Source organism: Salarias fasciatus, chromosome 5, assembly GCF_902148845.1.
Source record: "Salarias fasciatus chromosome 5, fSalaFa1.1, whole genome shotgun sequence".
Taxonomy (NCBI): domain Eukaryota; kingdom Metazoa; phylum Chordata; class Actinopteri; order Blenniiformes; family Blenniidae; genus Salarias; species Salarias fasciatus.
Window position 1 is genome coordinate 12,473,186 of NC_043749.1, and position 13,407 is coordinate 12,486,592.

Below are 13,407 nucleotides of genomic sequence, written 5' to 3' on the forward strand. Positions count from 1 at the left end.
TGTTGAATGAGATAATACTGAGGTTTTTAGAAATGTGTTTTTCTTCAAGGAGATAAAAAAAAAGAAACCTGTATTCTTCAATAAGTAAATCAATATCACCTTAAGAAGGTTATTTGCGTAAGCCGCTACACAAATGATTGTGAATCACATCGTTCACTCGGTGTTTGTTCCACCTTGTGTTGCTTTTATTATCTTCAGCGTGCGTGTCTGTTTTGCAGGAGTATATAGCCAAACAGTTTCGCTTCATGCAGAAACAGATTGGCTATGATGTCTTGGCAGAGGACACAATCACGGCTCTGCTCCATAACAACCGCAAGCTGCTGGAGAAACACATCACTGCTGCAGAGATCGACACGTTTGTCAGCCTGGTGCGCAAGAACCGTGAGCCCAGGTTTGCTTACATTTTTTATTTATTTGTCCCCCCCCCCCCTCCCCCTGGCATTTTACACTTTGGATTTTTCCTCGATGCCGCCACGTGTGGGTCACATAATGCAAAACAGTCTGGTGGTCGCTTGAGTCTTTCATGGTGTTTGGTCTGCAGACACATTGGGCTCATACTGAAGAGAGCCAAGTTTTGAAAACAGTACTGCCCCCAGGTCTTACTAGCAAACAGATCATCTCACCATGCATATTTTATTTTTGCCCAAAGTCTTTGTCTTTATGTTTTCTGTTGTTTTATTTAAACATAGTTTATTTGCTTTTTTTTTTTTTTATCTGTGAAGCACTTTGTTTTAGATATTTTTATTGCACTATTTCATAAAGGTTTACTGTCTGCATTGTTAGGTTTATTGTCTCACTGTGTTATTCAGTTAAGCGCATTATGTATGTGTTTGTGTGTGTCTGCCAAGGTTCCTGGACTACCTGTCCGACTTATGTGTGTCAATGAATAAGTCCATCCCTGTGACGCAGGAGCTCATCTGCAACGCAGTGCTGGATCCAGCAAACGGAGACATCCTGATAGAAACCAAGTGAGCCACTTCCTCCTCCTCTCCTTTAGCATTCTGTCAAAAATCACTGCACATACTGTCATTTAGGTTTTGTGCATTTGAGTTGTTCCCTGATTTCAGTGTCATCTGAGGGTGAAAGCCACAATGATAACAAGGATGCTTTAACATTTTCCCCCTTATTTTTCTTTGATTCTCCGTTGTTTTTGTAGACTGGTGCTGTCGAGGTTTGAGATTGAAGGAGCACCGCTTGGAGAAAACTCAGTGGAGTCTGAGGAGGATGAGGAGGAGGTCTGGTTGTTCTGGAATGACAGCACTAAAGAGGTCCGCAGCAAGAGCATCAGGGAGCTGGCACAGGACGCCAAAGAGGGCCAGAAGGAGGATCAGGAGGTGATCAGTTACTACAGGTAGGCACTGTGACGTATTATATTACGATATTGTCAAGACACACACCAGTTCAAGGTGATTTGAGGCTGTTTTTGCTCTTTGTCTGTGTTTACGCTTCAGATACCAGCTCAACCTGTTTGCCAGAATGTGTTTGGACCGTCAATATCTGGCGATCAACAAAATCTCCGGCCAGCTGGACGTTGATCTGATCTTGAGATGCATGTCAGACGAGGACCTGCCCTACGACCTGCGGGCGTCCTTCTGCCGCATGATGCTGCACATGCATGTGGACCGCGACCCTCAGGAGCAGGTCACGCCTGTCAAATACGCACGGCTGTGGTCTGAAATCCCCTCAGAGATTGCCATTGATGAGTAAGAGAGCAAATTAAACATGAATGTACTTGCAGTTTTTTTGGGTTTGTGCTCTCATTTGTGTTTTTCGTCTCCTCTCGTAGCTACGACAATGACGGAACATCCAAAGATGAAATTAAGGAGCGATTCTCGCAGACTATGGAGTTTGTTGAGAACTACCTCAGGGATGTGGTCTGTCAGAGCTTCCCTTTTGCAGACAAAGAGAAAAACAAACTCACCTTTGAGGTAAATCTGCTATATTCTTGGTGTGCGTTCACACCCAGTAGTTCCACTTGCAGCACTGAATGGCTTCTTTTCTCTCTTCAGGTGGTGAATCTTGCAAGGAATCTCATTTATTTCGGCTTCTACAACTTCAGCGACCTGTTGAGACTGACCAAGATCCTGCTGGCTATTCTTGACTGTGTCCATGTGAGCACAATTTTTCCCTTCAACAAGCTGGAAAAAGGAGATGAGAGTAAAGGTACGAGCCCCGGGTGGTCAATGGAGGAGACGGACGCGACAGGCGTGAAACTGATCAGCTGTGTGTGTGTGTGTGTTTGTGTGTGTGTGCTTCCAGGCAGCAATGTGATGAGGTCCATTCATGGAGTAGGAGAGCTGATGTCGCAGGTCGTCCTCAGAGGAGGAGGTTTCCTTCCCACGACTCTGAACAACGCCTCAGACGGAGATACAGTCAAGACCCAGACCGAACCCGAGAAACAGGACATCCTGGTCATGGACACGAAGCTGAAGATTATTGAGATCCTGCAGGTGATGAATTGGCGGTAAAGTTCAGCCACTGAGCAAACCTGTCACACGCAGCTGTACTGATCTGTCGTATGTCGTGTTCTAGTTCATCCTCAACGTTCGGCTGGACTACAGGATCTCCTGCCTGCTCTCTATCTTTAAGAGAGAGTTTGATGAAAGTAATTCCCAGAGTGAATTATCTGTAACTGGAGCAGTCGAGGGACCAAATAATATGCCAGGTCAGATTCATATATTAACTCAATGAAGACAAATCTTCATTCTGTTAAAAAATAACCTTTTTTACATTGGCAGGGGCTTTGGATTTTGAGCACATCGAAGAGCAGGCTGAGGGGATTTTTGGTGGAAGGTAATCACCAGTTAAATATAGGAGACAGTTGTATAGTAAATAAAATGGGATGTGTTCATATTTGTGCTCTCTGTGTGTATTTAGTGAAGAGAACACCCCACTGGACCTGGATGATCATGGTGGCCGAACTTTCCTGAGGGTGCTGCTCCACTTAACCATGCATGATTATCCTCCTCTGGTGTCCAGAGCCCTGCATCTGCTCTTCAGGCACTTCAGCCAAAGACAGGAGGTTCTGCAGGCATTCAAGCAGGTACTTTAACAGTCACTATTCACACCTACGATCACAATTAATCCTCCTATGACACCTCTTCTCTTGTCTTTGTTATAATCGGCATCATTGTGGACATGTTTCCTATTTGGCTGCTGCTCACGCTGTATTGCTTCCACTTTCTGTTTCAACAGGTCCAGTTGCTGGTCACCAGCCAAGACGTGGAAAATTACAAACAAATAAAGTCAGACTTGGACCAGCTACGCTCTATTGTGGAGAAGTCTGAGCTGTGGGTGTACAAGAGGCAGGGGCCGGATGAGGGCATGGACGTGGCAGAGGGGCTCTCCTCTGAGTCGGATCATAAAAAGGTGGAGTGTGTTAAATCTCAGTGAAAGCAAAGTCTGAAACCCTGAAAGCACAGCCTGCTCTAAGTATCTCCACCACAGTGAGGTGACAGTTTTTTTTCTTCTGCAGGGGGTGTCGGGGGGCACGGACAAACCAAAGAAACCAGAGAGCACAAGCAGTTACAACTACAGGGTGGTGAAGGAGGTACAAACTGTCTAATGATCCATATCTGCCTGTAATTGTAGTTTTCTCATATCCCTAAAAAAACAGCTTTTGCTAATTTTTTTTTTTTTCCTTGACCTGATGTCTATTTCTTGCAGATCCTGCTGCGTCTCAGCAGGTTGTGTGTCCAAGAAGGTCTGTCAGGTAGAAAGAGCAAGAAGCAGCAGCAGAGACTGTTGAGGAACATGGGGGCTCATGCTGTGGTGCTGGAGCTCCTTCAGATCCCCTATGAAAAGGTATCAATCACTCCGAATTAAAATTTTCCTCACTGCCATGCTGTTTTTTTTCTGTATTCAAAGGGACTGACGTACATCTCATCATGTTCTCAGGGGGAAGATTTGCGCATGCAGGACATCATGAAGCTTGCACATCAGTTTCTGCAGAATTTCTGCGCTGGAAACCAACAGAACCAAGCCCTGCTGCACAAACACATCAATCTCTTTCTTAACCCAGGGGTGAGCCGCTCTGCACAAAGCCCAGAGTTTGACTGGAATTTTGACCTTAAACATCAATTTTCTTCTGTGCCTCTGCTTTCTCTCTCCTCTCCTCCAGATCTTAGAAGCCGTCACGATGCAGCATATCTTCATGAATAACTTCCAGCTGTGCAGTGAGATCAATGAGCGCGTGGTTCAGCACTTCGTCCACTGCATCGAGACGCACGGCCGCAACGTCCAGTACCTCAAGTTCCTGCAGACCATTGTCAAAGCAGAGAACAAGTTCATCAAAAAATGTCAAGACATTGTCATGGCTGAGGTCCTGTCTGGTTTTTTTAAACTTTATTTTAAAGCATGTTTCAGTGTTGCGTCGCTCTCCTCGTCTCATCATCTAAGGATGCGTCTGCTTTCTCCTGCAGCTGGTGAATGCCGGTGAAGACGTTCTGGTCTTTTACAATGACCGCGCCTCCTTCCAGACTCTGGTTCAGATGATGCGATCAGAGAGAGACCGCATGGATGAGAACAGCCCGCTGATGTACCACATTCACCTCGTGGAGCTGCTGGCCGTCTGCACGGAGGGGAAGAACGTCTACACCGAGATCAAGTGCAACTCCTTGTTGCCGCTGGACGACATCGTGCGGGTGGTGACCCATGAAGACTGCATCCCAGAGGTGAGAGAAGCATCGCCTTTTTCAGCCTCCTGTCTTGATCAACCAACAATAAATATAAACCTCGAAATACATATTTGGTGGATAGTATGTTGTTGTGATTGACTGGTAACATGATTTCACATTGACATCAATGCTCAAGGTGAAGATCGCTTATATCAACTTTCTCAACCACTGCTACGTGGACACTGAGGTTGAAATGAAGGAGATCTACACTTCCAACCACATGTGGAAACTCTTTGAGAACTTCCTTGTTGATATTTGCAGGGTAAGAAAATGCCTCATGGATTTGGTATACTCTGGAAATGAAGACATTTAAAATGAAAATTGGGATAAATTTTCTTTGGTCTTCAGGTGTGCAACAACACAAGTGACCGTAAGCACGCGGATACGATTCTGGAGCGCTACGTGACAGAGACCGTCATGAGCATCGTGACCACCTTCTTCAGCTCTCCTTTTTCTGACCAGAGCACCAGCCTGCAGGTAACCATGTGGCGTCGCCTGCTGCAGGATCTACAGCTGCCTTAAATCTGCTGCCCAAACGTTTGGACAGGAGGTTGTAAAAATGCCAAAGATCCATCAAGTGTTCAATCAGGAAGACATCTGGTAGACTGCAGATTTACTCTGCGTCGAGACACCTGCTCCAAACAGGAAGCCAGTGTCATCATCAAGAGCTAAAAATGACCACGGGTTCTGGATGTGATCGGCTTTATCCGGAGTTTAACCACAAAGAATTCAATTTCAAAGATGTTTGGAAGATTCTTCCTGCAGAGTTTCTTTTGAAAAGTGTGTTTACAAGTGTACTGAAAGTAAAAATGCCATATGATTTGTCTCTGAGCAAATCACATGGCACCCTAACTTCTTTTATGTATGCTGCATCATCTTCACCATGACATGTAAATACGAGCTAACGTCCACTGTACAATTCTTCCGGTGTTTTAGATGGCTATCAGAGCAAATGTGAGTACAATTACAGTAAAGCATCTGTTAGTTGCCCTTTGAAACTCTTCAGATTGCAGTCGTGTGTGAAGTGCTGTTCGTGGGAGCCGCTTCCTTAGATGGTAAAATCCTCAGAGTTTCTGAGAATTTGAATTCACTGTTTGACATCACTGGGAGTCCTTTTCCACAGAAGGAATGCCCTCCTCTTCCCGTTTGAGTGTGTTCATCGCAGACGTGTTTGTAACATCTGATTAGCTCTGCCGACCATGACTAAGTTGGGAGCAATTAGTTGTGACTGTGATAGCTGGCATCCTGTTGTCCTGATTAATCATTTCCTTTGTAGTTCCCTTTGTTTTTAGAAGAAAGTTTGATAATCATTTATGTAGAGCACTTTGTCAACTTATTTTTGTGCTCTGATGTTAAATTCTTAACCTATCATTTGTTCATACATTAATTTAATAATGAAAAATATATATACATATAGACACACATACACACTTTTCACCATCTGTGATGCATTTAAATGACTCCTTCATCTGATTCAATACAGTTGTTTCATAATCTTATCGGTTCATTTGTAAATTAAAACAATCTAAATGTGGCCATGTACGTCAGTCTCCCATACGGATACCATCCTGTTCAGACTCCTCATCTTCATCTGTGTTTTATTTCTTCACTGCTTGTCTTCTTTGCTGCAGGCTTCTCTGTTGGGAAAAATATTTAAGGTACTGAAATTGAATTCAGTGGTGAAATCAACCTGGGTGTTTCCATTTTTTTTAATCTATTTTTTTTTGTTGTTGGAGATAAGAAGAACTTCTGTAGCTTGTTGTTTCTCATGTTTGTGTGCGAGTGCTCTGTCAAAGTACATGTGACAGATTTTCACTCGGTGAGATATGAGTTCATGTTTGAGATTTGTGGTTGTCCGGGAAGTTAGAAACCACCGACTGTACCGTGTGTGTGTGTGTGTGTGTGTGTGTGTGTGGTGTGTATGTGTGAGAGTGAAAACACAGTGGTGGTGGTCCACATAGTTGCAGATGGGACTTTGGTGCTTTTTCCTGGGACCACAGTTGTATTTTGGTACCAAGGTGAATTAATGTCTCTCTGTCTTTATTCCTTGCTTGACATCCTCAGACCCGGCAGCCTGTCTTTGTGCAGCTGCTGCAGGCAGTGTTCAGGGTCTATCACTGCAACTGGCTGATCCCCGTCCAGAAGGGCTCCGTCGAGAGCTGCATCAAAGTGCTCTCTGATGTTGGTAAGATTAAAATCTTTCGTGACACTCACAAATCTAATACTCCTTCAACCTCCCTCTATTTATCTATTCAGCGTGTTTGTCAGTTGAACTTGATCCCGATGCCACTTACACTGCTTTTTTTTTTTTTTTTTTTTTTTTTTTTTTTTATGTCATTATGCAAACACCAGCTAAAGGCAGAGCGATAGCGATCCCCGTGGACCTGGACAACCAGGTAAACAACCTGTTTGTGAAATCCAACAACATTGTTCAGAAGACAGCCATGAGCTGGAGGCTTTCTGCTCGCAACGCTGCTCGAAGAGACTCTGTGGTGACGGCATCGCGAGACTACAGGAACATCATTGAGAGGCTGCAGGTAAAGTTTGTGCTTGTCTGTGCTTTAGTTTGTTTATTTATTTGATATTCGGTGATTAATATTTGCTTTAATGGCAAATTTTGATGTGAACTGTAGGACATAGTGTCGGCTCTTGAGGATCGCCTGCGTCCGCTGGTCCAGGCTGAGCTTTCAGTCCTGGTGGACGTGCTTCATCGGCCCGAGCTGCTCTTCCCGGAAAACACCGAGTCACGCAAGAAGTGTGAGAGTGGAGGCTTTATATGCAAGTAAGCAAGAAGAATATCTGGCAAATTCACAATTGGGCACATTAGAAATTAGACTTAAAAGCTGTTCTCCCTTTGCAGACTGATCAAACATACGAAGCAGCTGCTGGAGGAAAATGAGGAGAGACTCTGCATTAAAGTTCTGCAGACACTTCGTGAGATGATGACAAAGGACAGAGGTTATGGGGAGAAGGTAGGTGATTCTGTCAAGCTCAGACACAAATCCACTGGTTGGTTGATCTGCAATTCATCAAAAAAAACCCATAAAATAACAAAAGTTGTTGTAATTGATTTAAATAGCATTTATTATTCATGTATACATCCATCTGTATACAGGCTTATACATACATGTCTATACATATCAATCGTATACATATCAACAACCAACAACTTGTAAACTATATACTCTATATTAAAACACTGAAATGTATGTGGGTTTGTTAAGATAAATGCAGGTTTCTGTATATAACATATACCAATTACGAGGCAATATTAGTTAAGATCATAAAAATCCACAGTGTCATATTAATATGGCATTTGCAACTGTTTTAGTGTTTGTTTTGTTAGAGAATGCCAAAATGAGGGAGTTTTCTTGAGGGCCTTTGTTTACTTTCACTGATAACATGATGCAACATTTGAATAAGTCGCCCTAAAGAACTGAATGTGAGTGTTATTTAACTACTGTTAGCAATGAAAAGCAGCTTGATCCATGATCATACATCCAGCTCCAAGGGAGGCGCGAAAATGTTCATCCTCACCTCACAGCGATGTGTGCAGATGTTCTTTAGGTATATTACTGCACACAGTCATCGCAGTAATCATGAGTTAAAATGTCAGTAAAGAATCAGGAAAACCAGATTCAAACACGTGGCTTCATGTTGAAACAGCTGGATCTAAAACATCAGGACGACGTGACGGACAATGAGCTCTGATACGTGGCGAAAATACTGATGCGGCTGCATTAGCACTTTATTGAGATACATGGCGTTACTTGACTTTACGTGACCGTCCTCCCACTGACTGCATCTCACACACACACCGCCTGCCCCCCCGGCTCGTCCTCTCTGTATAACGGCGTAAGTCACCCCTCTGTATTCCAGCCACAGTGACTCTGCACTAACGCTGCACACTTTGGGAGAGATCCTCAGACGGACGCGGCCCCCTCTGTGCTGCTGACGTGAAGGACCGCAGCGCCCGACTAACGCGTCGTGCCGTTTCAGTGACCTCTGCTTGACCTTCCTCCTTCCTGTGTTGTAATCTAACCCTTCCAACCTTATGTTCTCTTTCAGCTCAGGGCCTTTGATGATGAGATGGATGTGCCTAAGGTTGTCTCTCCTTTTTCTTCTATTCATGGCCGTGTCTCCCTGCGCTTCCGTCTGTTCCGTCTGCGTAGCGGCGCGTTAGCAGACCTGTAGCGGTGCTGTAGCAGCTGTAGTGGCTGTGTGGGGGCTCCAGGCGCAGCTGGTGATAAACAGTGGTGCGCTAATTCGGGTTTAGACGCCTGCTGCATTGTTTGCCATTAAACTGTGTGTAGATTAATTGAAAATTATGGGCTAGAGAGATGATGGGAGATGTGTGCCGTGGCTGCCTGCGTGTTACTCAACGCAGTGTAGTTATCCGAACTTCCTGAGGTGAGTCACTGCTGGCTGGGCCCGCTGCCAGCGCTGCGTTGGTGTCTGCTCACTGTCCTCCAAGGCAGACACTGATGTGGCCAAGTTTTCATCAAAATGTTTATTAGATGAAAGTGGTCATTCCAGGACATGTTTACTCTGCATTTCAGCAGCAGGTCTGGTTGATAAATAACCGTGCATGTTCGATTGTGACTTGGTTGAAAATATATGAAAAAATACTTTTCAAGAACCTGTAAGCATGGGAATAGGAAATACTTGGATACAGTTCAGTTAATTGCTGGAAAGTTATTTTTGACGTCAGGTATTTCTACATTCAGTTGTCATGATTTATTAGCTGGAAATACATGGAATGAAACAAAACATTGTAAGATATTTATAACAATAAATTGCAAATCTTGAGAAATTTCATGGTTTGAGTAAAATTATAAGAATAATCCTTTTCCCCTTCAAATTATTCGAGAGATGCAAATATTTCTGAAAATCACATATTACAAAAGAAAGCAAAAAAACTAGCAAATTTATAGAAAATGAATTATGTATAGCTCATGAAGTAACCAGTCACAATACATCTTGAATTAACTGTGAAACGTCATTACTTGTAACCGCTCAGATACCTTAAAATTATTATATTATGCTGTTAAGACTGCAGGGTGGCATCGTGTATCTGTTCACCCTGAACTGCTCTCCTTATGTGGCACTAAAAAAACAAAACAAAAAAATCAGAAGATCCTCATCAATGGTGGTAAATGGAAAAGCATCTTCCTCATTTCCAGCAGGTGTTTGTCTGTGTTCACCTCTCTGCTGCGTGTCTCCCCTGCATCTCCGCCGTGCGCCGTTTGGGGGCGCTGTCACCGTGTTCTTCCCGGGGAGGTGTGCCTAATAATGGATGTGAGGGGCTGTGGCAGTCATTGAGGCTGTGTCCTAGTTTTCATTGCCTGCAAGCTGCACGATTCCTGGGCCTCTGCCAACTCTGGGCTGAGGTTACATAAGATCCAGGCTTTTTTTCCTGGAACTCAGCCCTGCCGCTGATGTGTGACCTTCAGCAGTAATTGCCAATAAAAGTGTGGAGGAGCTGTTTACCCACACGGCTGGTGTGTGTGTGTGTCTCTGTGCACACCTGTTTGTGTGTCTAAATGTGAGTTTTAAGCAAGAAAGGGGTGTGAGTGAGAAGACATTTGCATGAGGTTTTTTTTTTTTTTTCCCCTCATCATAAGCTTTATATCCTGTCTGCACATGAACAGCAGCTCCGGGGTGAGAGCAGCAGTTGAAAGCAAACCTGCATGTCGCTCGTTTCCCTTCTCACCTATTTTCCTCTTTTGGCCCCTTTGAATTGTGACACAATTGTTTTACTACTGCAAACACTTCCCACCTCCTCCCATGCACTTCTTCATATGGATGCAAACACACATGCACCACGCAGAAACCTAATGAATTTGCCTGGTTGAGTTTATGCAGTTGTATGCAGATCGTAAAGCGGAGCAGAACAGCAAACATGTAATTTATGAGGAAATGGGCGAGTATGTGAGCTCGTTTAACAGGAATTGTTGCTTAACTGGGTCACATGTTGCCGGTTCACACTCTGGCATTGTGCACAATATTGTTCAGTTTAGTTTAGTTTTTTTAATATTCAAAAGTGGTGATAACACCGTGTTTGAATGTTTGACTCCACCTGGAATGTGAACGCTACCTCCTTTTTCCAAATGGCAGGGAGGTGATTATCGGTCGCATTCACTGCTCTTTGACTGAAGCCTGAGGAGTTATATAAGAGCCAAAGGAGTTCAGGATGCACAGAGCTGGGATTTTTTTTACTTAAAGGCCACCCTCCTCACCTGGCCTCCTGTGTGTGGTCCAGGAAAATCAGTTATGCAAGAACCTCCAAGTAAAAAGTGATTCCTTTTTCATTCTCTTCACCTTCCTGTTTCTGCTAAACAAAACCATGTTAGTGGATTGACTGAGAGGAACGATCTTTCTTTGGAATCATGCTTTTTTTTTTTTTTTTTTTAATCCACAACACATTTTAGCTCACCCGTACATCTTTTGCCCCTTCTTGGTCAAGAAATCATTTCACAGTTTTGGTCCACAAATAGGTCAGAAGCAATGGAAATGACAGAGTGTAGCCTTTAAATTTAGTCTGCCTCTCTGTCTGCACACAACAAGCAGTGGTAAACCCCACTTTTCATGTCATGCGCCACTGTTTCAGGCCCCACTCAGCATCATCGTGCACTTTCAAAAGAAACAGAATAGACTTCCTGTGTGTGTGTGTGTGTGTGTGTGTGTGTGTGTGTGCGATTATTTTCCTCTCAGTTTATACCTGGTGGAGTTAGACTGATCGGGGTTTGCCCCGGGGAGATTCCAGTCTGGTGGATGTGGCAGCTGTGAGGGGTTGTTCTGTGGTGTGGTGTGTGGTGATTAAATGTTCGCATCTATATCTGATCAGCATGTTTCTGTTTGGTTTGATGTGGCGACAGTGAGACAGTTTGTGAGTCCCGAGCACGTCTCCCCCGACCTGCTGCAGAACCCTGCGCCCTCCACAGTGTCTGCAGCTCAGATCACATCAGTTGTTTTGTCTGTGTGAAGTCTTTCACTCTCCAAAGTGACAATCCAGTACAATGATTAAGATGACACCTGCCGAACTGATATATTGATTTAGTCAAGTAGCTTTTGAAAATGATGTACTGAAAAGCCTTCATTTGTTTTCTCGTGAATTGCTGTGAGTATATCCTGTTTTCCTTTTACCTTTCACACAGTGTGTCTGCCATGTTTGACTGTCTCATGCTGCTTTTTCACCCCACCACCCACACACAGAATAACAAACAAATTCCATCTCTTTCATTGCTGTTACCTTCTTTAAAAAAAGGCTCTTACACTTTCTTTGAGACTTGAATTTTATTGTTGCAAGGATTTTTCACTTGTGATGGTTGTTTTTGTTTTTAATCGGAAGCATTTTTTTTTTTAATGTTTGGTTCTTAGCGTCATGCTAGCTGGGTAAATATTCCCTCGGAAACGTTGACGCTTTGCCTACCATTATGTGTCATTCACATGGTTAACTTCTCACTTTGACTGCCTCTGATATTCTTCAACTGAATATCTCAATTTTGCCCAACTTATAATATCAAAATGTGGTCTTCAGTCATGTCTTTTAGCCGAGGAGGCGCGTTGAACTATGCTAACTGTTAACGCTACACTTTAACAGAGCAGCGCAATCAAGATAAATCAAAAGTTAAAAGGCTTTAAAAAAAAATAACTCTGTTTATATTGTGTTTGTTGTTCCACTTCTTTTCCTTCCTGTCTGTCTCCACTCCTCTTATTGTTGCCCTCTGTGTTTTATTTTATTGACAGATGGCCACTGTAAGCAGCCGTGTGTCGCTGGTTTAGTGGCCTGGTTCCTTTTGGAGTGATTATGTAACTCTAACCTCATCGCCCCTTGCCTCTCTTTTCCCCCTCTCCTGCCCCTCCTAGTGTGTCTTTTTACATAACAATGTATCTGGAGCATCGCTGTTTAAGCAGTTTCGTTTTTCCTGTGGTGAGCACACACTGTACATGCAGGTGCCACGTTTTTATGCTGCGAATCGTTGCCTAATCTGAATTTCTGTTGTTTTGGTGAAGAGAGGATCATTCTGTTTGTAGTGGATGTTAAAAAAATTAAATAAATAAAAATGTGTTTTTAAAAAGTTACATTTTAGTTTAATCTGTTAGATACAGACATGTAGGCTAGTGCTAGTCCTTCAAGTTATCAGTAAAGAAGATTATAAGGTCCGAAACAGTAAACATCAGAAGAAACTTCCAGAGTCGTTCAGCTGTGTTTAGTCTAAAGGGAAAAACTGCTAACTGAAGGGAAAAGTAGAACACAAATTTCCAACTAGCATGACCTGGTATGTGAGCGGTGAGTCTGTCATCAGTGAGCGGGAAATGATGTGCATCACAAAGGAATTGCCTTTTGTGACGATGCAGCAAGTCACAACAGCTTCAGGGTGTATCTGTGTTTTGGCCACAGGTTCTGGGTTCTGGTACGATCTCCAAAGCAAGACGTCTTCGAAACTGACGGAAAAGCTTTTGACTGGCTCCCAGTGTCACTGCTGCTCTAGCTTACATACTAGACGTTTTTCTAGATGAGAAGGTCGCATCACCTGCTCAATCCGAATGTTTCACACTTTGCATTTCGCCTCCTAATGAGAAAAGAGCCACTTATTGAATGCGGTGTCCTGAAATATGTGCGCAGCTACGTATTCACTGCCTAGAAGTATTCAAAGTATCCAACGTCATAGTCAGTAGTTAGCCTTGCACACATCTCCTGTCTCACTCTCTGAGCCCTCTCCAGCTG

The 13,407-nt window shown here is 43.6% G+C and overlaps 1 protein-coding gene across 6 annotated transcripts in view; it reads left to right on the top strand.

The window, feature by feature from the left end:
• The window catches only part of LOC115387885 (inositol 1,4,5-trisphosphate receptor type 1), a 61,275-nt gene that overhangs the window by 19,762 nt on the left and 28,106 nt on the right, over positions 1–13,407 (top strand). For 2 of the 6 annotated variants that reach the window (XM_030090771.1, XM_030090770.1), the window contains exons 17-38: positions 219–391; positions 849–968; positions 1,157–1,351; positions 1,452–1,703; positions 1,787–1,928; positions 2,010–2,450; positions 2,533–2,665; positions 2,739–2,793; positions 2,878–3,043; positions 3,196–3,369; positions 3,476–3,550; positions 3,667–3,804; positions 3,898–4,023; positions 4,121–4,321; positions 4,422–4,673; positions 4,813–4,938; positions 5,025–5,153; positions 6,741–6,861; positions 7,029–7,213; positions 7,310–7,458; positions 7,537–7,648; positions 8,745–8,780. In XM_030090771.1, the coding sequence (XP_029946631.1) occupies positions 219–391; positions 849–968; positions 1,157–1,351; positions 1,452–1,703; positions 1,787–1,928; positions 2,010–2,450; positions 2,533–2,665; positions 2,739–2,793; positions 2,878–3,043; positions 3,196–3,369; positions 3,476–3,550; positions 3,667–3,804; positions 3,898–4,023; positions 4,121–4,321; positions 4,422–4,673; positions 4,813–4,938; positions 5,025–5,153; positions 6,741–6,861; positions 7,029–7,213; positions 7,310–7,458; positions 7,537–7,648; positions 8,745–8,780 (3,501 nt within the window). The remainder of the gene's footprint in view (positions 1–218; positions 392–848; positions 969–1,156; positions 1,352–1,451; positions 1,704–1,786; positions 1,929–2,009; positions 2,451–2,532; positions 2,666–2,738; positions 2,794–2,877; positions 3,044–3,195; positions 3,370–3,475; positions 3,551–3,666; positions 3,805–3,897; positions 4,024–4,120; positions 4,322–4,421; positions 4,674–4,812; positions 4,939–5,024; positions 5,154–6,740; positions 6,862–7,028; positions 7,214–7,309; positions 7,459–7,536; positions 7,649–8,744; positions 8,781–13,407) is intronic. The other 4 variants (XM_030090772.1, XM_030090773.1, XM_030090774.1 and 1 more) reach the window with 3 other exon arrangements.